The sequence below is a fragment of the Urocitellus parryii genome, chromosome 15 (genome assembly GCF_045843805.1).
Source record: "Urocitellus parryii isolate mUroPar1 chromosome 15, mUroPar1.hap1, whole genome shotgun sequence".
Lineage (NCBI taxonomy): Eukaryota > Metazoa > Chordata > Mammalia > Rodentia > Sciuridae > Urocitellus > Urocitellus parryii.
Genome location: NC_135545.1, coordinates 1,457,380 through 1,483,340, shown reverse-complemented (window position 1 = coordinate 1,483,340; position 25,961 = coordinate 1,457,380). Strand labels below are relative to the sequence as shown.

The following is a 25,961-nucleotide window of genomic DNA, read 5'->3' as shown; positions in this document are numbered from 1 at the left end:
TGCAGCTGGGAAGCTGCCCTGCTGTGGTCATGCTCCCCCCCTGCCAGGCCAGGGGGACAGCCCAGTTAGCCGCCAGTCACCAGGAGGACAGTGGGGTGCCGCCAGCTGCACCCTCCTGACTGGAGCCCTCCCATGATCCACAGTTGACCACAGATGCCTGAGAGAGCCAAGACCCATCAGGCCTGGTTCAGACCAGCAGAACCACCGGGCTGACCCGCTGCTGCCAAAGAAATCGTAAGGGTCACCTGATGATGGGTTGTGCAAGGAGAGCTGATGAAGCCATAGGAGTAAGGTCTTGGGGGGCTTCCTCGGTGCACTGGGCAGTGTGTGCAGAACCACCCTCCTGGAGGGGCCCTGCCTGCTCTGCGTTCCTCCTGCTCCTTCTCTCTGAGCACAAGTTCTGTCTTAGATCCAGATTGCTTTTCCGGAGGGCTCCTTTAGTAAATATGCAGCATCACTAAGGAGTAGAACCTCTCGCTGTCATTTATTAAATGTGTATTTATTAATATTTACTAAATATTTAGTAATATGCAGGCCTAGTAGATCATAAAGTGAACAACTAAAAGGCCAGCCAGAGACTCTAGGCATTTCTGTGGGTCCCCCTGCCTGTGTGCGTTTCCAAGTCCCCACGGGGAGGTGCCGAGACGGCTCTGGCAGTCGTGGGGTTCAGCCCCAGCCCCCTGGGTGTTCCTTGCTGTGTGACCTCTGGGAAGTAAAGGAGCTTCTCTGAGTCTTGGCTTCCCAGGACACCACCGGCACACAGCTTCTGCCCCACCGTGCTCAGGCTGTAAATGAGGTGTGGACAGGAGGAGTGCCAGGTCCTTCTTGTGCCTCAGCTCTTACTCTTCTGCATGTCCACACAGGTGTCTGCTGGGTCACCGCTGAGAGCAGGCCTCTCCCCCCACCCCACCCCTGAGTTAGGTGTGGCTGCAGGGAAAAGCTGACCTGCATGGGACAAACGGGTAGGGCCTCTTGTCCTTGCGTGTCCTCTGGTGTCTCGTGAGCGCCTAGGAGAAGGGCGCTCCACTTGTTGGAGTGCCGCTCCCCGGTGTGCACCAGGTGGCTCCGGAAGGCCTTTCCCCGCTCATGGCACTCCTAGGGGGATCTTCTGGTGCTCCGGAAGGCGGCGCTGCCCCGCAGGCACCTGTAGGCCACTCCCGGTGTGCCCCAGGCCGTGCTGGAGGAAGTGCCAGCGGTTGCTGAGCGCTGGCCTCAGTCCTGGCACTTGTAGGGCCGCTCACTGTGTGCGTGCGCTGGTGCAGCGTCAGATGCCACACCTGCGGGAAGGCCTTGGTGCGCTGGCCGCCAGCAACGGCTTCTGGCCCGTGTGGATGCGCCGGTGCCCTGCCAGCGAGGCGCTCAGGCTGAAGGGTGCGCCGCCCTCGGGGCACACGTGGGGCTGCTCCCCCGTGTGCGTGCGCGGCTGCTGTGCCTGGTGCGCGACCTGCTGGAGGGCCTCGGCGCACGGCTTCTCCTCGGTGTGGGTCTCTGGTGGCGGACCACCAGAGGAGGAGCGGAAGGCCTGGGAGCACTCAAAGGGCTTCTCTCCCGTGTGGATGCGCTGGTGCTCCATCCGGGACAAGCGGTTGCGGAAGGCCTTGGCGCACTGCACTCAGGCACAGGGCTGCTCGCCCGTGGGCACGCGCCGGTGCTGTGTCAGGTGTGTGAAGCACCTGGAGGCCTTGGTGCAGTCCCCGCAGCCGTAAGGCTTCTCGCCCGGGTGCGTGCGCTGGTGCGGGGTCAGGTGCACGCTCTGACGGAAGGCCTTGCCTTCGGGGCAGGCGAACGGCTTCTCCCCAGTGTGGATTCTTTGGTGCAGGATGAATGCTGAACAGTACCTGAAGGCCTTCCCACAGTCCTCACACCTCCAGGCTTCCTAGGGCCTCCACCCTTCTCCCCTTGGCTGGTGCCAGTGTTCTGCTCCAGGCTCTTCCTTGGCGCGTGGTCTCTCCGCAGCCTGGTTTTGCTGGGCGCGCCCAGTTGGGTCACAGCAGAGCTTGACGTTCTGGCGCGCAGCCCACCGACCATGTTCCTGGATGGCCTCTCCTGCAGCCTCTCCCCTGTGGGCCCCTGGCTCCATGCAGCTCTCCGGGTTTTCCCGTGGGTCCTTAAACTCACCTTCCTCTTTCCAGGGACCTCCCAGCTCAGAGCCCTGGAGGGTGGTGTTCAAGAGCCCCTCCATCCTGCTCCCCGGGTGCTGCGTTGATCTTCCAGCTCCTCTCTGGATCTGAAAGAAAATAAATCCACCAGCTTTATCCTTTGCCCTGGGCTGGGAGGAGCTGGCCTAGGAAGGGCTTGGTGCTGCTCCCTGGACCTGCCTACCCTGGCATCTTGAGTCAATAATTCTTTGCCCTGGGTGTTCACCCGTGTGCTGAGGGAGGCTGAGTGGCATTCCCAGTCTCCCCACGCTGGAGGCCAGTGGTGTTCTGCAGTAGTGACAATCAGAATGTCTCCAGACATTGCCAAGTGTTCCTGGGATGAAGTCATCCCTGGTTGGGACTCACTGGCTTGGGCATCTGAAACAAGTTCAAAAAAGATCCCTGGCCCACTAAAAAAAAAAAATCACAAAATTAATAAAAGAACCTGTCAATCTTAAATATGGGCTGTAACCGGGTGCTGCAGACTAGACCGTGTCCCCAAATGACTATGTTGAAGCCCTTGCCCTCAAGGTGATGGTTTTTGGAGGTGGGGCCTCGGAGAGTTGGGCAGAAGAGGCCATGAGGGGAGGGCTGAGCTGGGTTTGTGTCCTTATAAGAAGAGCAAGAGAGCAGAGCTGCCCTCTCTGCCAGAGGAGGACACAGTGCGGAGGTGCCCTTCCCCAGCATCTGACCTCAGGCTCCTGCCCCAGAACCCTGGGGCTGCAGGGCCTGCTCCTGGCCTCAGGACCTCGGGGCACATGTGTCCTTCCAGAGCCACCCAGCCCTTAACACACGACTCCCCTGTGCCGGGAAGGTCTTCCCCAGCTTGGGCCACGCGGAGCGCAGACTCTGGACTGGAGACTCTGGGGCCGAGAGGGCCTCGAGTGCAGAGGGCCTGTCGCAGGTCCACCACGGGTGGGTGGGGGGCCGGGCTGGGGTACCCCAGCCTGGAACAGGAGACAGAGTGACAGGGGAGAGGGCCAGCGTGGGCAGGACCCTGTGTGCACAGCAGCAAGGCCCTGTAGCATGGGCCAATTCCACAGGCTGCCCCCAGGCATGGGCAGTGGTCCCCACCTCATATCCCGGGAGGACCAGGTCCCCTCACGGCAGGTGTAGCCCTTCTTGGGGCTCCTGGGCCTCAGTGGGTTAGTTGACATCTGCAGGAAAAGAAACGGGGACCCTGACGGTAGAGGCTGGGACAGACACGGGTGATGAGGGAGGACATGGGATTCTGGGTGGTAGGGAGCCCAAGATGGGGACACAGACAGGCCTGGGGTGGTAAAGGGACCTCCCTACTGCCAACACTCAAGACGGAGTTTCCCCACACCAGCACTCAGCGTTCAGGCCCCCACCCCACAAGTCACAAGGTGGGGAGCGGTGGGGAGGCCCACAACCCCTGCCTGGGAGGGACGGCTTGCCTGATGAGCTCGTGGTCTGGCTCAGGAGCAGCCTAGTGGGAGATGTTAGGGCAAAGTCCACGGGGAGCCACGCGAGCGTCCATGCTTCTGCTGGTGTGCCACCCTGGGTCCACCCACCTGCAGCTTTCCAAACCCGGACCTTTAGGGCTCCTATGAAGATTGCATTATGTAGAGGTGACTGATGCCACCTTGACCATTGGTGATGGGGGGGGGCTGGAGCTGAAGGTTGGAACACTTCAATCAGAGTGGGTTCCCGGGGCCACAGGCTCCTCCTGAGCATTGTGAATAATGGAAGACGCAGTTCTTACCCCATCACTAAGGAAATCCAGTTTTAGCTCTAGGCCAGGAAATGGAGACAATGACCAAATATACTTTTTTTTTTTTTTTACTTCACATCACAGATAGGCACATACGTTATTTCAGAGGCCAACATACACAGCCACATGTCATCATAACCCAGGTCATCATAACAGACATGCAGGAACACATGCTTCCCCATGGGCAAGGAGGCAGGTGGGAAGCTGTGCACCTGCAGCACTCATGCCTGCTTATGGGACTTTAGGCACAGGTAGCTACAGGTAGCTATCCCATGTGCACTGTCTCCAAGTGAACAGGGACACTCAGGGATCAAGGTTGCATAGGTCACCCTCTCCAGCACAGGCAGGCCATGTGCTGGGAAACTACCTACAGGAGCACACCTGGCCATAGGCATAGTCATACCTGGTGGGCAGAGCCCCAACATAGCAAAGTCCGCGTGTGCATGGTCTCCCTCATGTGCAGATCACACACAGCAACACAAACACACCGTGACACTGGAGGGCCCTCTTTGTACAGAATGATACAGGCACATCGGGCCACCTAGTTTCATGCTAGCAAGCACAGGTCTGACTTATCCTACACTGCTGCATACCCAGAACACAGACGGGGGAAGCCTTCACCTCGCACCCAGGAAGACAAATTTCATACGTGTCCAGAGTCAGCCACACACCTGTGTGACTATGTGTGCCGTGGCCGTGGCGCGATATGCAGAGATGCCCAAATGCATGCACACATGCTGTTACATAGTTTCACCTGCAGACTCGACACTTCGCTGGAGTTAGCAGGTGCAAACAAGGACACGTGGGGATGAGCTCTCATGCAGTCACACCTGCGCAGGCAGGCGCTGCCATGACCAGGTATACACACGGTCACACCTGCACGGGAACAAGCTCATGAAAATGCACCTGCCATTGGCGCCCCACTGCTGGGGCCACAGGCTCCAGGCAGCTCCCGCTGAGCCCGGTGGAGTCCGGCCGGCTTCCCCTTCTTGCCCTCACAGACCTCGGGGATCTCGCCTGCTTCAGCTGCACAGAGGCCAAAACCTAGGCCGCCGGAGACACGAACAAATGAGTCCGGTAGGTCCTGCGCATAAGAGGCGCGGCCCGAGCACACTGCCCATGAACTACGGCTTCCAGAAAGCCCTGCGCGCGCGCCTGCGCAACAATCACTGACTAGTGTGCTTGGATCGTGGAAACTACAACTCCCAGAAGGCCATGGAAGGAAGGAGGAGAGGAGGGGAGGAGGGAGGGGAGGAGGGAAAGGAGGGAGGGGGGAAGGGAAAGGGGGGAGGGAGGGAAGGGAAAGGGGGAGGGGGAAGGAAAGGAGGGAGGGGGAAGGGGAGGGGGAAGGAAAGGAGGGAGGGAGAAGAAAAGGGGGGAGGGGGGAAGGGGAGGAGGGAGGAAAGGGAAAGGAGGGAGGAAAGGAAAAGGAGGGAGGAGGGAAGGGAAAGGAAGGAGGGAAAGGAAGGAAGAAAGGAAATAGGGAGGGAGGGGAAAAAGGAAGGAGGAAAAGGAAAGAGGGAAGGATGAAAGGATGGAGAGGAAGGAAGGAGGGAAGGGAGGGAGGAAAAGGAAGGAAGAAAGGAAAGTGGGAAAGAAGGAAGGAAGGAGGAAAGGAAGAAAGGAGGGAGGGAGGGAGGGAAAGGAAGGAAGGAGGGAGGGAGGGAGGGAAAGGAAGGAAGGAGGGAGGGAAGGGAAGGGAAGAGGGAAGGAGGAAAGGAGGGAGGGAAGGGAAGGAAGGAAACGAAGGAGGGAAGGAGAAAGGAAGGGAAGGAGGGAGGGAAGGAAGGAGGGAAAGGAATGGAAAGGAGGAAGGAGAGAAGAAAGGAAGGAGGGAAGAAAAAAGGATGGAAACGAAGGAGGGAAGGGAGAAAGAAAGGAGGGAGGAAGGAAAAGGAAGGAGGGAGGGAGGAAAAGGAAGAAAGGAAAGAAAAGGAAAGAAGGAAGGAGGGAGGGAGGGAGAAAGGAAGCGGAGGAAGGGAGGAGGCGCAAGTCGTGACTTCAGCCTGGCAGGATGCGAGGGCTGATGGGCTGATGGGCTGATGGGGCTGATGGGGCTGATGGGGCTGATGTGGCTGATGTGGCTGATGGGCTGATGTGGCTGATGGGGCTGATGGGGCTGATGGGCTGATGGGGCTGATGGGGCTGATGTGGCTGATGTGGCTGATGGGCTGATGTGGCTGATGGGGCTGATGGGGCTGATGTGGCTGATGGGGCTGATGGGCTGATGTGGCTGATGGGGCTGATGTGGCTGATGGGGCTGATGTGGCTGATGGGGCTGATGGGCTGATGTGGCTGATGGGGCTGATGGGCTGATGGGGCTGATGTGGCTGATGGGGCTGATGGGGCTGATGTGGCTGATGGGGCTGATGTGGCTGATGGGGCTGATGTGGCTGATGGGGCTGATGGGCTGATGTGGCTGATGGGGCTGATGTGGCTGATGGGGCTGATGTGGCTGATGGGGCTGATGGGCTGATGTGGCTGATGTGGCTGATGGGGCTGATGGGGCTGATGGGCTGATGGGGCTGATGGGGCTGATGTGGCTGATGTGGCTGATGGGCTGATGTGGCTGATGGGGCTGATGTGGCTGATGTGGCTGATGGGCTGATGTGGCTGATGGGGCTGATGGGCTGATGGGCTGATGGGGCTGATGGGCTGATGGGGCTGATGGGGCTGATGGGGCTGATGTGGCTGATGGGCTGATGTGGCTGATGGGGCTGATGGGGCTGATGGGCTGATGGGGCTGATGGGGCTGATGTGGCTGATGTGGCTGATGGGCTGATGTGGCTGATGGGGCTGATGGGGCTGATGTGGCTGATGTGGCTGATGGGCTGATGTGGCTGATGGGGCTGATGTGGCTGATGGGGCTGATGTGGCTGATGGGGCTGATGGGCTGATGTGGCTGATGGGGCTGATGTGGCTGATGGGGCTGATGGGCTGATGGGGCTGATGGGGCTGATGGGGCTGATGGGGCTGATGGGGCTGATGTGGCTGATGGGGCTGATGTGGCTGATGTGGCTGATGGGGTGATGGGGCTGATGGGGCTGATGTGGCTGATGGGCTGATGGGCTGATGTGGCTCATGGGCTGATGTGGCTGATGGGGCTGATGTGGCTGATGGGCTGATGGGCTAATGTGGCTGATGGGGCTGATGTGGCTGATGGGGCTGATGGGGCTGATGTGGCTGATGTGGCTGATGTGGCTGATGGGCTGATGTGGCTGATGGGGCTGATGTGGCTGATGGGCTGATGGGCTGATGTGGCTGATGGGGCTGATGGGGCTGATGTGGCTGATGTGGCTGATGGGGCTGATGTGGCTGATGTGGCTGATGGGCTGATGGGGCTGATGTGGCTGATGTGGCTGATGGGGCTGATGTGGCTGATGTGGCTGATGGGCTGATGGGCTGATGTGGCTGATGGGCTGATGTGGCTGATGGGGCTGATGGGGCTGATGTGGCTGATGGGGCTGATGTGGCTGATGGGCTGATGGGCTGATGGGGCTGATGGGGTTGATGGGGCTGATGGGGCTGATGGGGCTGATGGGCTGATGTGGCTGATGTGGCTGATGGGCTGATGTGGCTGATGTGGCTGATGTGGCTGATGTGGCTGATGTGGCTGATGTGGCTGATGTGGCTGATGTGGCTGATGGGGTGATGGGGCTGATGGGGCTGATGGGGCTGATGTGGCTGATGTGGCTGATGGGGCTGATGGGGCTGATGTGGCTGATGGGCTGATGTGGCTGATGTGGCTGATGTGGCTGATGGGCTGATGGGCTGATGTGGCTGATGGGCTGATGTGGCTGATGGGGCTGATGTGGCTGATGGGCTGATGTGGCTGATGTGGCTGATGGGGCTGATGGGGCTGATGGGGCTGATGTGGCTGATGTGGCTGATGTGGCTGATGGGGCTGATGGGGCTGATGTGGCTGATGGGGCTGATGTGGCTGATGGGGCTGATGTGGCTGATGTGGCTGATGTGGCTGATGTGGCTGATGGGGTGATGGGGCTGATGGGGCTGATGTGGCTGATGGGCTGATGGGCTGATGTGGCTGATGGGCTGATGTGGCTGATGGGGCTGATGTGGCTGATGGGCTGATGGGCTAATGTGGCTGATGGGGCTGATGTGGCTGATGGGGCTGATGGGGCTGATGTGGCTGATGTGGCTGATGTGGCTGATGGGCTGATGTGGCTGATGGGGCTGATGTGGCTGATGGGCTGATGGGCTGATGTGGCTGATGGGGCTGATGGGGCTGATGTGGCTGATGTGGCTGATGGGGCTGATGTGGCTGATGTGGCTGATGGGCTGATGGGGCTGATGTGGCTGATGTGGCTGATGGGGCTGATGTGGCTGATGTGGCTGATGGGCTGATGGGCTGATGTGGCTGATGGGCTGATGTGGCTGATGGGGCTGATGGGGCTGATGTGGCTGATGGGGCTGATGTGGCTGATGGGCTGATGGGCTGATGGGGCTGATGGGGTTGATGGGGCTGATGGGGCTGATGGGGCTGATGGGCTGATGTGGCTGATGTGGCTGATGGGCTGATGTGGCTGATGGGGCTGATGGGGCTGATGTGGCTGATGGGCTGATGGGGCTGATGGGGCTGATGGGCTGAGGGGGCTGATGTGGCTGATGTGGCTGATGGGGCTGATGTGGCTGATGTGGCTGATGGGCTGATGTGGCTGATGGGGCTGATGGGGCTGATGTGGCTGATGTGGCTGATGGGCTGATGTGGCTGATGGGGCTGATGTGGCTGATGGGCTGATGGGCTGAGGGGGCTGATGGGCTGATGGGGCTGATGGGGCTGAAGGGGCTGAAGGGGCTGATGTGGCTGATGTGGCTGATGGGCTGAGGGGGCTGATGGGGCTGATGGGCTGATGGGGCTGATGGGGCTGATGGGCTGAGGGGGCTGATGTGGCTGATGGGCTGAGGGGGCTGATGGGGCTGATGGGCTGAGGGGGCTGATGTGGCTTATGTGGCTGATGGGCTGATGTGGCTGATGTGGCTGATGGGCTGAGGGGGCTGATGTGGCTGATGGGCTGAGGGGGCTGATGTGGCTGATGGGCTGAGGGGGCTGATGGGGCTGATGGGCTGATGGGGCTGATGGGCTGATGTGGCTGATGTGGCTGATGGGCTGAGGGGGCTGATGTGGCTGATGGGCTGATGGGGCTGATGGGGCTGATGGGCTGATGGGGCTGATGGGGCTGATGGGCTGATGGGGCTGATGGGGCTGATGGGCTGAGGGGGCTGATGTGGCTGATGGGCTGATGGGGCTGATGGGCTGAGGGGGCTGATGTGGCTGATGGGCTGATGGGGCTGATGGGCTGATGGGGCTGATGGGGCTGATGGGCTGATGGGGCTGATGGGCTGATGTGGCTGATGTGGCTGATGGGCTGAGGGGGCTGATGTGGCTGATGGGCTGAGGGGGCTGATGTGGCTGATGGGCTGATGGGGCTGATGGGGCTGATGGGCTGATGGGGCTGATGGGCTGATGGGGCTGATGGGGCTGATGGGCTGATGGGGCTGATGGGGCTGATGGGCTGAGGGGGCTGATGTGGCTGATGGGCTGATGGGGCTGATGGGGCTGATGGGCTGAGGGGGCTGATGTGGCTGATGGGCTGAGGGGGCTGATGGGGCTGATGGGCTGAGGGGGCTGATGTGGCTTATGTGGCTGATGGGCTGATGTGGCTGATGGGGCTGATGTGGCTGATGGGGCTGATGTGGCTGATGTGGCTGATGGGCTGATGTGGCTGATGGGGCTGATGTGGCTGATGGGCTGAGGGGGCTGATGGGCTGATGGGGCTGATGGGGCTGAAGGGGCTGAAGGGGCTGATGTGGCTGATGTGGCTGATGGGCTGATGGGCTGATGGGCTGAGGGGGCTGATGTGGCTGATGTGGCTGATGGGCTGATGGGCTGAGGGGGCTGATGTGGCTGATGGGCTGATGGGGCTGATGGGGCTGAAGGGGCTGATGTGGCTGATGGGGCTGATGGGCTGATGGGGCTGATGGGGCTGATGGGCTGAAGGGGCTGATGTGGCTGATGTGGCTGATGGGCTGATGGGGCTGATGGGGCTGATGGGGCTGAAGGGGCTGAAGGGGCTGATGTGGCTGATGGGGCTGATGGGCTGAAGGGGCTGATGGGGCTGATGGGGCTGATGGGGCTGATGGGGCTGATGGGCTGATGGGGCTGATGGGGCTGATGGGGCTGATGTGGCTGATGGGCTGATGTGGCTGATGGGGCTGATGGGGCTGATGGGCTGATGGGGCTGATGGGGCTGATGTGGCTGATGTGGCTGATGGGCTGATGTGGCTGATGGGGCTGATGGGGCTGATGTGGCTGATGTGGCTGATGGGCTGATGTGGCTGATGGGGCTGATGTGGCTGATGGGGCTGATGTGGCTGATGGGGCTGATGGGCTGATGTGGCTGATGGGGCTGATGTGGCTGATGGGGCTGATGGGCTGATGGGGCTGATGGGGCTGATGGGGCTGATGGGGCTGATGGGGCTGATGTGGCTGATGGGGCTGATGTGGCTGATGTGGCTGATGGGGTGATGGGGCTGATGTGGCTGATGTGGCTGATGGGCTGATGGGCTGATGTGGCTGATGGGCTGATGTGGCTGATGGGGCTGATGTGGCTGATGGGCTGATGGGCTGATGTGGCTGATGGGGCTGATGTGGCTGATGGGGCTGATGGGGCTGATGTGGCTGATGTGGCTGATGGGCTGATGTGGCTGATGGGGCTGATGGGGCTGATGTGGCTGATGTGGCTGATGGGGCTGATGTGGCTGATGTGGCTGATGGGCTGATGGGGCTGATGGGGCTGATGTGGCTGATGGGGCTGATGTGGCTGATGTGGCTGATGGGCTGATGGGCTGATGTGGCTGATGGGCTGATGTGGCTGATGGGGCTGATGGGGCTGATGGGGCTGATATGGCTGATGGGCTGATGGGCTGATGGGGCTGATGGGGTTGATGGGGCTGATGGGGCTGATGGGGCTGATGGGCTGATGTGGCTGATGTGGCTGATGGGCTGATGTGGCTGATGGGGCTGATGGGGCTGATGTGGCTGATGGGCTGATGGGGCTGATGGGGCTGATGGGCTGAGGGGGCTGATGTGGCTGATGTGGCTGATGGGGCTGATGTGGCTGATGTGGCTGATGGGCTGATGTGGCTGATGGGGCTGATGGGGCTGATGTGGCTGATGTGGCTGATGGGCTGATGTGGCTGATGGGGCTGATGTGGCTGATGGGCTGATGGGCTGAGGGGGCTGATGGGCTGATGGGGCTGATGGGGCTGAAGGGGCTGAAGGGGCTGATGTGGCTGATGTGGCTGATGGGCTGAGGGGGCTGATGTGGCTGATGGGCTGATGGGGCTGATGGGGCTGATGGGCTGATGGGCTGATGGGCTGAGGGGGCTGATGGGGCTGATGGGGTGATGGGGCTGAAGGGGCTGAAGGGGCTGATGGGGCTGATGGGCTGATGGGCTGATGGGCTGAGGGGGCTGATGGGCTGATGGGGCTGATGGGGCTGAAGGGGCTGAAGGGGCTGATGGGGCTGATGTGGCTGATGGGCTGAGGGGGCTGATGTGGCTGATGGGCTGATGTGGCTGATGGGGCTGATGGGCTGATGGGATGATGGGCTGATGGGCTGAGGGGGCTGATGTGGCTGATGGGCTGATGGGGCTGATGGGGCTGATGGGCTGAGGGGGCTGATGTGGCTTATGTGGCTGATGGGCTGATGTGGCTGATGGGGCTGATGTGGCTGATGGGGCTGATGTGGCTGATGTGGCTGATGGGCTGATGTGGCTGATGGGGCTGATGTGGCTGATGGGCTGAGGGGGCTGATGGGGCTGATGGGGCTGAGGGGGCTGATGTGGCTTATGTGGCTGATGGGCTGATGTGGCTGATGGGGCTGATGTGGCTGATGGGGCTGATGTGGCTGATGGGCTGATGTGGCTGATGGGGCTGATGTGGCTGATGGGCTGAGGGGGCTGATGTGGCTGATGGGCTGATGTGGCTGATGGGGCTGATGGGCTGATGGGCTGATGGGCTGATGGGCTGAGGGGGCTGATGTGGCTGATGGGCTGATGGGGCTGATGGGGCTGATGGGCTGAGGGGGCTGATGTGGCTTATGTGGCTGATGGGCTGATGTGGCTGATGGGGCTGATGTGGCTGATGGGGCTGATGTGGCTGATGTGGCTGATGGGCTGATGTGGCTGATGGGGCTGATGTGGCTGATGGGCTGAGGGGGCTGATGGGCTGATGGGGCTGATGGGGCTGAAGGGGCTGAAGGGGCTGATGTGGCTGATGTGGCTGATGGGCTGAGGGGGCTGATGGGGCTGATGGGCTGATGGGCTGAGGGGGCTGATGTGGCTGATGGGCTGATGGGGCTGATGGGGCTGAAGGGGCTGATGTGGCTGATGTGGCTGATGGGCTGAGGGGGCTGATGTGGCTGATGGGGCTGATGGGCTGAGGGGGCTGATGTGGCTGATGGGCTGAAGGGGCTGATGGGGCTGATGGGCTGATGTGGCTGATGGGCTGATGGGGCTGAAGGGGCTGATGGGGCTGATGTGGCTGATGGGGCTGATGTGGCTGATGGGCTGATGGGGCTGATGGGGCTGATGGGGCTGAAGGGGCTGATGGGGCTGATGGGGCTGATGGGGCTGATGTGGCTGATGGGCTGATGGGGCTGATGGGCTGATGTGGCTGATGGGGCTGATGTGGCTGATGGGGCTGATGGGGCTGATGGGCTGATGTGGCTGATGGGGCTGATGGGGCTGATGGGCTGATGGGGCTGATGGGGCTGATGGGGCTGATGGGGCTGAAGGGGCTGATGGGGCTGATGGGCTGATGGGCTGATGGGGCTGATGGGCTGATGTGGCTGATGTGGCTGATGGGCTGATGGGCTGATGTGGCTGATGGGGCTGATGTGGCTGATGGGGCTGATGGGGCTGAAGGGGCTGATGGGGCTGATGGGGCTGATGGGGCTGATGTGGCTGATGGGCTGATGGGGCTGAAGGGGCTGATGGGGCTGATGGGCTGATGTGGCTGATGGGCTGATGTGGCTGATGGGAATGATGTGGCTGATGGGCTGATGGGGCTGATGGGGCTGATGTGGCTGATGTGGCTGATGGGCTGATGTGGCTGATGGGGCTGATGTGGCTGATGGGCTGATGGGGCTGATGGGCTGATGGGGCTGATGGGCTGATGTGGCTGATGGGGCTGATGTGGCTGATGTGGCTGATGGGCTGATGTGGCTGATGGGCTGATGTGGCTGATGGGCTGAGGGGGCTGATGTGGCTGATGGGGCTGATGGGCTGAGGGGGCTGATGTGGCTGATGGGCTGAAGGGGCTGATGGGGCTGATGGGCTGATGTGGCTGATGGGCTGATGGGGCTGAAGGGGCTGATGGGCTGATGGGGCTGATGGGGCTGATGGGCTGATGGGGCTGATGGGGCTGATTGAGCCCGGGTGGGGGACAGTAGCAGAGCGGGCTTCTTGGGGGCTGCTGGGGGGGGGACATGCTCTGGGGAAGCCCGGTGGCGCGGGCTCCCTCCCCACCAGCAGGGCACCGGAGGCGGGTCGCGGTGCCCCGCGGGTGCACCGCTGGAGGCCCCGGGGAGCACGAGTGTGTTTCTGGAGCTCCGGTGGCGGAGGCTGGTCAGGACCCCGGGACCAAGCCCGAGTCCTTGCTGGCTTCTGGCCCCCTCCCAGCGGCTCCCTGTCGCCACCCGCTGATGGGAGGAATGCAGGGCCGCCTGGTGGCCAGGTCCCAGGTTCAAAGCTGCGCCCAGTCGCCACCCGCAGTGTCCCTGGGCGAGTCCTCTGGCCCTTGGAGCTGGTGACCTTCCAGCGGGGCGCGCACGTCCCTGATCCCAGCGACTGGGGATGTGGCCGTGGGCAGCACCCCCAGGTCGATCCCCAGTACAGAAAAGAAAAGAGGAAGTGGCCTTTCAGATAAAAGGGGACACGCTGTACCTGATTCACCTAAGGTATTACTGGGGAGAAGCAGAGCCATTTTAAGGGAATGGGTAAGCAGTTAGGTTGACTCAGCACATCCCATCAGGTCAGGTCCCTGGGTTGAACTTCCCCTCGTGGTCCCGGGGTGTGGCCAGCCCCTCCCCTGGCTCACCCAGCAAACTGTCGCTTAAATGGCAGTGACCTGTGACCATTGGGCGTTCCGTGGTGGTCCGTGAAGTCTCGCTGTGAGGCCTTGATCATCCAGGTGTGTCCCACAGGTGTGTGTGCAGGGAGCGGGCAGAAGGAGACTTCTAGAGATGCTTCCATTAACAACTTGTACACCAGGCTCCTTTCCTCGCCCCTACCCACCTAATGAGGTCAGTCCAAACCCCAGTGGCCAACCACAGGGCGCAGAAGGACAACAGCCCTGGAGTCCCTCCTCTGGATGTGCACGGGACCCCTCCCCTGGAGCTCAGGGTCAGGACTGGGCTGGTGATGCAGCCAGATGACCTGGGGACCTGCCTCTAGCCAGTGTCCCCTCTAAAACCAGGACCCCACTCACAGCAGGGCTGCTGGGCACGGCTGGGCACACCTTACTTTTCACCAGGGCACCTGTCCAAGCATCATGGGGAAGAGATACCTCCAAAAGAGGGTCCGAGGAGTTCCTGGAGAGAGGAGGAGTGGGCTCAGGACCGATGGGTCCTTGACATCTGTGACAGAGAAGAACTTCAGCACATGCCCCTAGAGGCATTCAGGGAGAAGGTGGACCGTCTCATGAGATAGACAGGCCAGCTCTTCTCCTACAGGAACCCGAGGGGCATGAGGAGCTGTGGGGTGACCCCACTCTGGCCGTCTCAGGTGCCTCAGGTGGATGTTTGATCAAAAACACTGCAAAGTCTCCAGGTTCGAGAAAGTCCCCTGAATTATATATAAGCTTCTCAAAATATCAGGTCTCTCTGTGCTGAATCTGTTTATTGATGAATCATTAACAGTGCACAAGGCCGTGTTCACAGCAGGGCTGCAGGATCCCACCCCAGCGTGTGTCCACGCTCAGGGACCATCAGGCCAAGTCTGTGTCCAAAGTCCCTCGAGGGAAATCTTACTCAACAAGAAAGAAAAGCTTGAAGCATCACAATTGGAAACACTTCTTGTTCTGTTTTCTCTTTGGAGGTGAGGCCTTGGGCACTGCTAGGTGGCTCTGCTGGACAGCACTGCTAGGCGGCACTGCTAGGTGGCACTGCTGGATAAGGAATGACAACGAGGCTCAAAAAGCTGCTTTTTAGAAATCCAGGTGGCAGTACACTCATGTTAACCCTTGGACACAGGCTTTATATTTTACCTTGTCTGTTTTTAAAACTGGTAACATATACACAACTTGGTGTTGATCATTTTAACCAGGTGTAAGGGACACTTTGGTGGCATCGTGCACACAGTGTGGGGCCGCAGTCCCCTCATTCCCTGTGGTGCTCACTGGTCCTGCGGAGCTGAACTTGCCCCCTGCCTGGCCCCTGCTCCTGACACCTCTCCCCTGTTTCTGAGTCTGAGCCCCCAGGTGTGCTACCTGAGAGACAGACGGCGCTCTGTGCTCTCTGGGACTGGCTAAGGCTCCTCCTGACCACAGCCAGAGCCAGTGGACGTCCCTCCTCTGCAAGCCCCAGCACCACGTTCCTCCTTTGAGGGGCTTGGCTGCTTGCACTTCTGGGGGCCTGAGTGCTGCTGCTGTGAACACAGACGTACGCACATCTCCTGGAGACGTGGGGTGACATTCTTTGGGGTGAATGTCTGCCCTTGGCATCGCTGCACTGTGTGATAGTTGCATTTTAACATTTTCAAGGGCATCCACACGACCTTCCACAGTCAGGACATCAGGTCACACTCCCACCACAAACACTTTGTCTAATTCCTGCTACATTGTTATTTTCTCTATGTATTTGAATAGTGACCATAGGGCATGGATGTGTGGCAGTTCCTTGTTTTCTTTTGAAAAGAAAAAAACACGACTTTTCCATTGTTTCATAACGACTGTTACTTGGAAGAGGGTAAGTGCCCACTGGGTACCCAGGACCCACTGGGCATCATGCAACTTCTCACTCCTGGGAACCAGATCTCCTTTCCCCCTGAAGGTGGACCTCCATGCCATGCCTGCTCTTCACCGCAGCCACTGACAACCCGCTTCACAAAGACAGGCAAAGTGCATGTGGAGAGAGCTGGAGTGGATCTGAGCCACGGGAGCTGGCGGTCCCCGTGCCAGCGTGGAGCGTGGCTGGGTTCCTTGCAGGCAGCCGCAGCCGTGGGGTGAACCGTGGGTGCGGCAGGTCCTCACTGGAGGGGGGATGCGGGAGCTGGTCTGGTTGCCAGGCAACGCTCAGAGTCCCTGGAGATGAGTCACCAGGAAAGAGAGGGAGGAGAGGGTGGGGGAGGGGCCGCCTCAGCCCAGCCGAGGGGGTGGAGGGGGAAGGGCCTGCGGCTGAGGTCCTTTGATTGACAACCTCTCATCTGTCTCTCTGTGGCCGAGGATGGGATCAAGGCCACTGCAGGGGACCCCGCTGGATTCTGGGTTCTCACTTGAGTGGACTCTTAGTGGGAGGCCTAGGGAGAGGGGGACAGGGACACTTTCCAGGAAGAGAGCGGGGAGTGCCCTCCTGCCCTGCAGTTGTGTGGGGTCCAGGGACGTTGGCAGTCTCGCCCGCCCACGGCTGAGCTGACAGCCACCGGATCTCACAGTCTCCACTGCTCATGTCAGGGTCCAGGCAGCTCTGGGTCACTCTGACCCACGCTGACCGGTTCTGATCGGAACCGTTTTTACCGATTTGGCGACTCTCCTTAGCCCCTGAGTTCTGGAACCGGTCTGTCCCCCGCCCCCGCCCCCTCCCAGGATAACCGGCCCCGTTCCTGCAGACAGCAGGTAGTCTGCTGAGGAATGTAACCTGTCCTGTTGACGGGAGCCAGGCCGGCTGCTTTGAGAGAAAGCATGTGGGGGTCAGCACAGTGGGCCAGTTTAGAGGATCATTCCCCTGGCTTCCAGTTCCCACTGCAGCCTCGTCAGATGGCCTCTGTTTATGATTTCATCTCTGTTGTTCATCTGTCTGCTAGGCCTGTGGTCCCCAGGTGCAGTTCCAGGCTCCCCGGGGGGGATCAGGGCCCTTTCAGGAGGCCTACAAGTTCCAAACCATCTTCTGAGAATATTTAGATTTGACTGGCCGAGTCCTTCTATGGATTCTGCATGTTGTCAAGTTGCCAGGGCTGGATTTAAGAGGCAGGTGTGAGAATTCAGCTGTCCTCTACCTGGGAGGACATTGGAGGGGTCTGCAAACACGTGGGAGACACCTTGATTCATGATCCTTATCTGGAAAGAGCCATTGTTTTTCCTTCAGTGTAGATGATGCTGATATATAAGAGATTCCTTACCTTTCAAAGTTTTTTAAATTAAAAATATCCAGTTTCCATTGATAGTATGGTAGATATACATGATCGTAAATCAAACAAAGAGAAATTATTTGGGGTTCTCAATAATCCTGGAAAGCACAAAATTCCGACAGGATGAAGTTTCAGAATGACTCTCCTAGGAGAATTTCCTTCTTTATTCCCCGCCCCCCTGTGGTGCTGGGGATTGAACCCAGGGCCTTGTGCCTGAGGGCAGGCACTCTACCAGCTGAGGTGTGTCCCCCGCCCTCCGGGGTGACTTTCCAAGATGCAGCTTTGCTGGCTGAAGAGGTGCATGTTTAAGGTGTCTGACGCCTGATGCCCGGGTATCCTGATGTGACTCTCTTCCCATCTCTAAATCCTCAGGACAAAGTGTCCACAGCCCAGCACAGTGGATCCCGCCAAGTATCCCAGCCAATGAGGCAGGGGGATCGCAGCAAGTTCCAGGCCAGCCTTCACCCTGAGCAATTTAGTGAGACCCCGTCTCACAATAAAGAATGAAAAGGGCTGCTGGGTGAGTCTCACCAGGGGCTCAGCGGTTAAGTGCCCTCGGCTTCAATCCCTGTCCCCCCCCCCAAAAAAAAGAGAAAGAAACAGAAATAGAGGGTCTACCTCTGTCTGCCTCCTGTGGTCAGGAGGTTGGTGGCCCGGTGCTGGAGCCCCGTGGCTGGACACCGAGTCCCTTGCTAGGGGTGAGTCGAGAGCTCTCAGGAGAGGAGGTGGGAGGCAGAAGCCGAGCTACAGACCCGACACTGTCGCCCTGATCCTGGACAGGACGTGGGCCCCTCTGAACCCCACTTTCTGCACCTGCAAGGTGGGCTTTAGCTGGAAGAGAGCTGGATACAGTAAACCATGGCATACTTTTGTTTTTTAAACAGATATGACATTTTTGTTACCTTTATTTTATTTTATTTATTTATTTTATCTTTTTATGTGGTGCCGAGAATCGAACCCAGTGCCTGGCTTGTGCCAGGCGAGCGCTGCACCGCTGAGCCCCAGCCCAGGTGACAGGCTTTTGTTTTTAATTATTTCTACAATAATGAAATATGAAAAACTGTAGTAATTTGGGTAAACGAGCACTGGAAAGAATGAAGCTTCACTTTCCTGAGGCATTTTGCCCGCCTCCGTATCCACAGTTGCTGAAGCAGTTCCCTCCATGCCGCCACACTCACTGTTCTAGTCCTCCGTCCCCACCGGTGCTGGTGACATAACTGCCTGTCCCCCTCTCGTCCGTGCCCTCTGGGGAGTTTGGGCTGCGTCACTAAAACCTGTCCCGACAGCGCTGGGCGGCCGGGCGGGCGATGCTTTCCCAGGGAGCCCTGGACTTTGGCCAGGACGGCCTCGGCGCTGACTAGGACTGTCCACGGAAAGGCGGGGAACCTGAAGGTTTGGGAGGGGACCGTGGCCTCCCTGGGAGCGGGAGGTGCTGGTTCCCACGCAGTCCACTTACGGGGCCAAGTGAGACCAAGCGTCAGGGTTCCATAAACGGAGGAGAAGCAGCCGTCAACTGGGGGACAGCCCTGGCTGTGTGCTGATCCGGTCACTCAACAGCCACTTAGCATGTGCCATGTGACGGGGACAGTGCGGGCACGAAACAGGAGCAGACCCCTGCGTTCATAAAGGACTCTCCTGTGGGTCTGGGGTCGGCGAGCCCCGTGCAGGTACCGGGCCCAGCCTGGCCCGGGGCACGTCCTCCTTTCCCAGGGGAATAGAGTAGGGCCCCTCCGAACGGCGGCTGCTTAATAACAGGCTTCATCAAGACACCAGACTTCAATGAGAGACGGAGAAGAAAACAAGACACGTGGAGAGAGCTCAAGTGGAACCGGAACCCCCGGAGCCCGCGGTCCCCGTGCCAGCGTGGAGCGTGGCTGGGCCCCCACTCGGGTGTGCGGGCACCTGGCAGGCAGCCGCCGCCGGGGGGTGGGACGGAGGGTGCAGCAGGTCCTCACTGGAGGGGGGATGCGGAGCTGGTCTGGTTGCCAGGCAACGCTCAGAGTCCCTGGAGATGAGTCACCAGGAAAGAGAGGGAGGAGAGGGTGGGGGAGGGGCCGCCTCGGCGCAGCCAGCTGCGGAGAGCGAGGGGGAGGGGCCGCGGCCGAGGGTCTCTAACCAGCCCCGCTCCCGGCGCTCAGGCGGCCCCCACCCAGAGTCTCGTTATTGTTGTTATCACTCGTGTGTCTATTAGGCCATTTGCTCCCAAAATGCGATCCAAGCTCCCTGGAGGGAGCCGAGACCCTCTGGAGGGTCCACACGCCTCCCAACGATTTTGCTCAGAGCACAAAGGTGTCATTTGCCCTTTTCCTTCCCAGCTTTCTGCAGAATGACGTCTGACACGTGCAGGAACTAGGAGCCCAGATGAGAATCCAGCCGTCCCCGAGGTCCCCGAGACGGAGGACATCCAGAGAGTCGCAAAAATGTCCCACATGCCGCCTTCCCCACTGATCTTTGTGTAGAGAGACGACCCTGTCACCCGGTGCCGTCTCCTAGGTCAGCGTGCAGCTCAGCGGGTGCTCGGGGTTCCTGGGTGCCAGCAGTGTGGGAGATGTCCTCCAGGGGTGCTGAGGGTTTCCAGGGGAGTCCTGAGGCCCAGCCCTGCGGTGACAACTACCTGGGCCGTTCTTGACTGTGTTTCTCTGGGTTGCAGGACACAGACGCTCAAGGTGTCTCCCCACGCGGGACCAGGTCGCTGCCCTGGTCCACCGCTGTCTCACTGCCCCTCTGTCCCCTGGGAAGTGCCAGTGAAAGTCTCACTCCTGTCCACTGGCAGCTGCCTCCAGCGTGAGGCCAGGGAAGGGACTTCCGTGGGACGGGAGCGTGGGTCTCCCCTAGCACAGGGTGAGCGTCGGTCCTCAGTGGAGAGGCTGCTGTTTACCAAGGCTGGCTCCGGCGCTCGCGCTCGGTGTGGAGGACCACGGGCTCAACGTGGCCCCTCGGAGCCTCACCTCGTCACCTGCAGATGGGGACTGAGGCAGTAAGAACGCGGAGCAGTCCGGTGCGCAGCAGCTGTACGGTTTTGCGTTTCTATAATAAATGTAATTTACAGATACAAGAAAGGTCAGTAAGAACAGAAAGCCACTTTTTGGAGGGTGAAATTTTCTTCACTCAGTAGGTGCCTGATTGTTGAACAAGCCCCTTTACGTGTACGTGTCCGAGTAGGTGACAGTTCTCTTGTCCCCCTGAAGGGCTAACTGTTGCTTCTTTCCTGGTGCGGGGGGGGGGGGGGGGGCTCGGGAGAGCAGAGCGTGCAGCCTCTCCCAAACCCGCATCGCCAGAGCCCTGGGGAGCCCGGATCCCAGGTCTGCCCAGCCCCGCCAGGGCGAAGGCCCGGGTGCAGGAGCACACACGTCCCGACCGCAGGTTCTAACAGTGTCCAGTGCACCTCTGAACATCGTGTCCAGTGCACCTCTGAACAGAGCCCTTGCTGCTTATTTTAAAAAGGACATGTTTTTCTTCCTCTCTCTCCCTCTCCCTCCCTAGCCCAGGGCGAAGAACAAGAGCACCTTGGGTTACCTATCTGATCCCCACAGGAAGGAGATGTCCCTGGGAGAGTAGGAAGCGACTATCTCCAAAAATAACAAGTGGATTTCCACGTACCTTCAGGCGGGTGCACCTGGGGCCCCGCCGCGGCACACCTGCAGTGCAGCCTTTCCATAGCTTCTTTACCAGCCCCCTGTCCCCTGAGGGGCAGTCACAGTCTCGGGGACAGGTCTTCCCTGTGTTCTCCTTTTCTAGTAAACAATAAACCTTCTCTTTCCTTTTCCTCAAAACCCTGTGTTCGTACTGAATTCACCTCGGGAACAAGGACCGAGCTTTCAGCAACCAGGTGAGGCAGCGGCTGAGGCCACCTCAGGGCCTATTGAGGGAGGGAAGGGAGTGAGGGTCGAGAGGCATGGCATCCAGGAGGACGCTGTAGCGCCCTAGCAGCCAGGAGCAGGGCCGTCCACTCCCGCAGTGCGGATGCAGGTGTGGTCCCTGCCGCAGAACTCCCTGCAGCCCCCGGCTTGGGAAGGCACGGAGCACCTTCACGTCCACATTCCTTTGTCCCCAGCAGCGCTGAGCAGGGCCACCCTGAAGCTGGTGTTAAACCACCAGGTCTCCTGGAGCCCCCTGGAAAGCCGGCGAAGGAGGGGTACGAGGGAAAGAAGAGTGAAACAGGGAGAGGAGGCTCAGCGGTCCCTCGTGGGAGTCCTCCCTGGTGGCCTCCCGGCGCCTGGCCCGGGGCTGGGTTCCCTGTGGTTGGCCTGTCCCAGGCACAGCGAGGGCCCCTCTTCCCTGAGGAGACCGCAGAGCCAGCTTCCTGCTGCTGGTTTTGTCAGAGAAACAGCAATCAAGGGACACTGGGGAGGGAGCTGGCGGTGTGGGGTGACAGCGGGAGTGTGGAGCCGGCCTGCAGGCAGCACCCTGGAATCATCGTGAAGTAATAGCGTGGGGGCGGCTGGGGGTGGTGGCTTGAGTGGGGCAGACAGGCAGCAGAGTCCTGGAAGCAGAATCTGGAAGGGTCTTCAAGTGTGGCCAAGAAGCCACACTCACCAAGGATGTGACTGGAGGGTGGGTCCCCAGGGAGGACCCAGGAGGAGACCCTGGGAGCAGGAGGGAATGGTGGAGGCCAGCCGCTCCATCTGAGGAGGAGGCTGACGGGAGTGGAGGGAAGTGTCTGCTCCAGGCAGCTTTGGAGGGAGTGCGAGACCACAGGTGTCGGTACCCAGCCAGGGGACCTCCTGGTCCTGTGGAACTCCTGGGCCTTTGCTGTGGAGGAGGGAGGAGGCTGTTCCTGCACCCTAGGATGAAGGAGGCCATCCTCCTCCGCTGAGCATAGGAGGCTGAGCAGCATCGTTGAATTTCCCATCTCCTCCACTCCCACCAGCTGTGACCACCAAAAAATGTCCCCAGATATGGCCAGACATCCTCTGGGGCAACACTGTCCCTGCTTGAGTGTCCACCTGGGGTGTAAGGTGGTTTTGGTGGGCACGGTCAAGAAGCAGGGAGTCCGTGGGCTCAGGAAGCCTGGAGACCTCCTTGCCTTCCCCAGCTCTGAGGCTTGGGATTCTGCTGACCCGCAGGACGTCTGAGCCGGGACTCCAGTCCTCTGAGTGTGCCCTCTGTGTGCAGACCAGTAGGTCAGACATCACCCTCCCGCGGCCTTGGCTGGACTCCCACACTCTGGACCATCACGCACCTGCCCTCCCGTCCTGGGTGGGACACCCTGAGAGGCCACTGTGCCCCAGGAACCAGGAAACACTTCACACGAGCTGCCCACCAAGGACCGGAGCCCCCAGTGGAGCTCTTCCCACGCGTGCCCTCCCCGACCCGCCAGGACCCCTCTCCCAGGCAGGCTCCTCCACCACATGGTGTGTCCGAGGCACCACTCTGTGTGTGGGTGGGAGGCACAGTTCCCCCCCCCACCCCGACGTGTGTCTCCCGTGATTCCTGGAAGTGGTTCCTGCAGTTAGGAATCCATTTGGTGAGAGCCCAGAGACACCAGACACACCTCTGCATCCTGCGTGTGGTGTGGAACTGGGGAGAGGACTTCCTGACCATCAAGTGGGGGCTCAGGTCACATCCCTGTCCCCACCAGCCTGGCAGGACTGTGCCCAAGACCATGCCCAAACCCCAGGCAGAAGGACAGCCTTCCTGGAGTCCCCTCTCCGGACATGCCCAGGACAGCTCCCCGGGTGGGGGTGGGGGTTCCGAGTCAGGAGGGGGCTGGAGATGCCGCTGTGGCCTGGGGACCCGCCGGAGTCACCTAGGACCCCGCTCGGCTGCCGGGGAAACCCAGCCCGGACTCCCTGCCCAGCTCTGTCCACGCCGGGGCTGAGGAACTCCCCAGATCCCTGCGGCCCACGACGGCCACGCGGCGCTCGGCAAAACACTTGTTTTTAAACCCGGGCCCGCGAACAAGTGTTCGCCGCAGTGCGGCTGCGGCGACCCGGTCTCGTTCCTGGTGCGCGGCGCGAGATGGCGCTGTTGCCTAGCGGGAGAGGAACCAGGCCGCGCTGACATTCCTCAGCTTTCCGTTTGCTTTTTAATTTCAAACGTTAATATATTTTCTATTTTATATTGAACATAGGCATCAGCAAGCCCCTCTTTGGCAGAAACTATAATACCCAGGGGGAAAAACTTGTAAGGTGTCGCTTAAAATATTCTTTGTTATAAAATAATAAAACTTCAAATAAATAGTCTTCACACCAAACAGCATGTGGAAAAACTAGAAAATAAATGTTTAATTTTACTACGACTACGATCTACATGAAGTCGAAAGGGGAAATCAGAGTTTTCCAATAGAGGCTTCCTGTAAGGCAAAATACACTCTAAAGACATACTGATTGATTCACATTCTTCCGAATGTACAACGTATTAGTATAATATTTTGTGATTACCATGGAGTATGGCACAACTTGTTTCTCACAGTTGCGAATATCATTGTCTATTCAAAAATATAGCACATTATCTCTGGGGAACACAATGGCAAGAGGATCATTGGCTAATTTACAAATTTTGCAAGGACTATTCACAAACAAGAGCTGCCTAGGAGTGTCTGTTGCTTAAGCTTATGCAATATGTGGGACACCAAGTTCCGTATCCCTTAACTTTGAGCTCCATTAGCTGAGGTTCTAACAAGCATATCAGTTAAAATAGCACACAGACAAAAAGCATCTCACTGTAAGCAGCAAAGACTATCCCAACTCTCTACGAACAGTGTCAAGATCACAACTGTCTAGTTGGTTGCATATGTGTTTAAGAAAAAAAAGAGAACAACCCTTAATACTGATATTCCTGATTAACAATGCTATGATGGTTTTTCAAAGTGCCTCAGGGGCAACAGTGGGAACTTTGTAGCAGACTGTGTTTGAGTTTTCACACCGGCACCCAGGCCTGTTAACCCAATCATAACACCCCTGGCACAATTTAAGGCAACCCATGGCTGGAGGGTAACACCATAAGCAAGGCAAAAAGACGGACATGAGACCCATGGCCGACCAACGCGCACAATAGTGAGACGGGCTGCAGGAGCACGGGTTGTCAGAGCAGTCGTCCTCATCATCATCAGAGCAGTGGTAGAAGACAGCTTTCACACAGCACACGCAAGTCCCATAGTCAATCACGTTCTGGGCCGAGCAAAGGCACCGCTTGTTGCAGATCCAGTTGGATGGCAGGGGCCTTGGATGGGTGCACTCCTTACACTTGCACTTGCCACAGTCCTCACACCTGTAGGCGTGCAGGCCCAAATCTTCCATGCTCAGTGGCTGGCGCTCACCTGGCTTGAGCTCAGACTTGGGTTGCACCAGGATGATCCCATCAGCAAGTGGACCAGAGGAGAAGGCTGGTCCTAACAGCCTCCGTTCCGAGGAGCTGCTGCTGACATTTGTCCTTAGGATGCTCTGAGACCCTGAGCTGACGGTGCTGATGGACCTGGGCAGAGGGGCTCGAGTAGAAACACGAACCTGCGAAAGCTGGAGCCTGGGAGGCGGGCTGTGCTCCGGCAGACCGCGGAGCCTCTCCGGCTTGTGCTGAGTGGAGGGGCGAGGAGCGGGCTGCAGTCCGGGTCTGGGGACCGCAGTCGGTGCCTCGGTGTACTCATTGGTGTTTCCGATGGTTCTGAGTTGATCCAGAGACAAAACCTGTACCTGCTGGGAGAGGGCTTCTCCAGGGCCAGGCTCCCCACGCTGCCTGCCACTGTCACAGTGCGCCTGCAGCAAAGGCTGAGACCCGCTGCCACTCTGTGCTCCGGCCTCCATGGTGTCTTGGAAGTGTGGTCACTCCAGCAGGCTTAGAGCGCATCTGAACTCGGTGATCACGGCTTCGCACCAACCCCTCTCCCCCGGTGTTTCTTTCAGCGATGTGCAAATAAATCCAGTCCCTCCGCAAACTTTTTCCCTTCTTTCCAAACTCTGCCTCAGTTCAACTTCCTAGCAATCGCGGAGAAAAATCGAGAGACAAATTCGGAGCCAAGTCCCCCGCCGATGAACACCCCGGGGTTCGGGGCTGCCCCTTCCAGAAGCGCACGCGGAGTATTTCCTCTTTTTCTCAATGAACAAGAGGCCGAAGCGCCAACGGCGAATCCCTTTTCCTGTCAGATTAGCCAATGAGAAAAGAAACGGCCTCACAGAGAATTTAAAGCCAGATCGCCAAGTCGCGCGGCCCCGCGTGCGTCTGAGCAGAGGCGGCGCGGGGGCGCGGAGCCGGGTCGGGAGGGCGCGGGGGCCTGAGCGCTGCGCGCTCCACCGGCCCCTCTCTTACGCGCGCGCGCTGTGGCGCGCAGCTCCAGCTCTCGGTTTTAATTGCGATAAGATACACACAACATACATTTACCGTGTTAAGGAATGTTTTCAGGTATTAATTGTTACACGTAGTCTTGCAGATTCTGCATTTTAATATTTAAGTTAGGGCATGTTAGACAGCATTTTATGTTTTATCCATTTTAAGTGCACTGTTCGTTGGCATTAACTGCTTTCACGTGGATTTGAGATCACCATCGCCTTCCATCCTCAGAACCGTTTCACACTAGAGAGCCCACAGTTTGGACCCACCAGCCTCAGCACCCCATTTCCCCTTCCTGGCCCCGGGAAACCACCACCCCAGGTGTGTGGGTCTGTGCCTTGGGCCAGTAAAACTACACGGCCTCGGCCTCTGCGAGTGCTTGATTTCACCTGCTCAGAGTGTGTCCAGTCGTGGGAGGTGGCAGACCTGCTTCCCCACCGGGGAGTACTTTCCAC

General features: G+C 59.0%; 2 protein-coding genes across 2 annotated transcripts; both read right to left on the bottom strand.

Annotated features, from left to right (window-relative positions):
* Positions 1-1,095: 1,095 nt before the first annotated feature.
* Positions 1,096-2,182, bottom strand: Znf835 (zinc finger protein 835). Its single transcript, XM_077793281.1, is given in 7 exon segments — positions 1,096-1,153; positions 1,155-1,203; positions 1,206-1,241; positions 1,244-1,312; positions 1,315-1,872; positions 1,875-2,011; positions 2,013-2,182. Coding segments are annotated over 7 exon segments (1,077 nt in total).
* A 21,865-nt stretch (positions 2,183-24,047) lies between these two features.
* On the bottom strand, positions 24,048-24,983 carry LOC113176122 (protein sprouty homolog 2-like). Its single transcript, XM_026380537.2, has one exon. The coding sequence runs from the start codon at positions 24,981-24,983 to the stop codon at positions 24,048-24,050; it is 936 nt and encodes a 311-aa protein (XP_026236322.2).
* Positions 24,984-25,961: the final 978 nt, after the last annotated feature.

Bases quoted from the DNA above. Each gene is read 5' to 3' on its own strand.
- LOC113176122 (XM_026380537.2), bottom strand. From the start codon at position 24,983: ATGGAGGCCGGAGCACAGAGTGGCAGCGGGTCTCAGCCTTTGCTGCAG.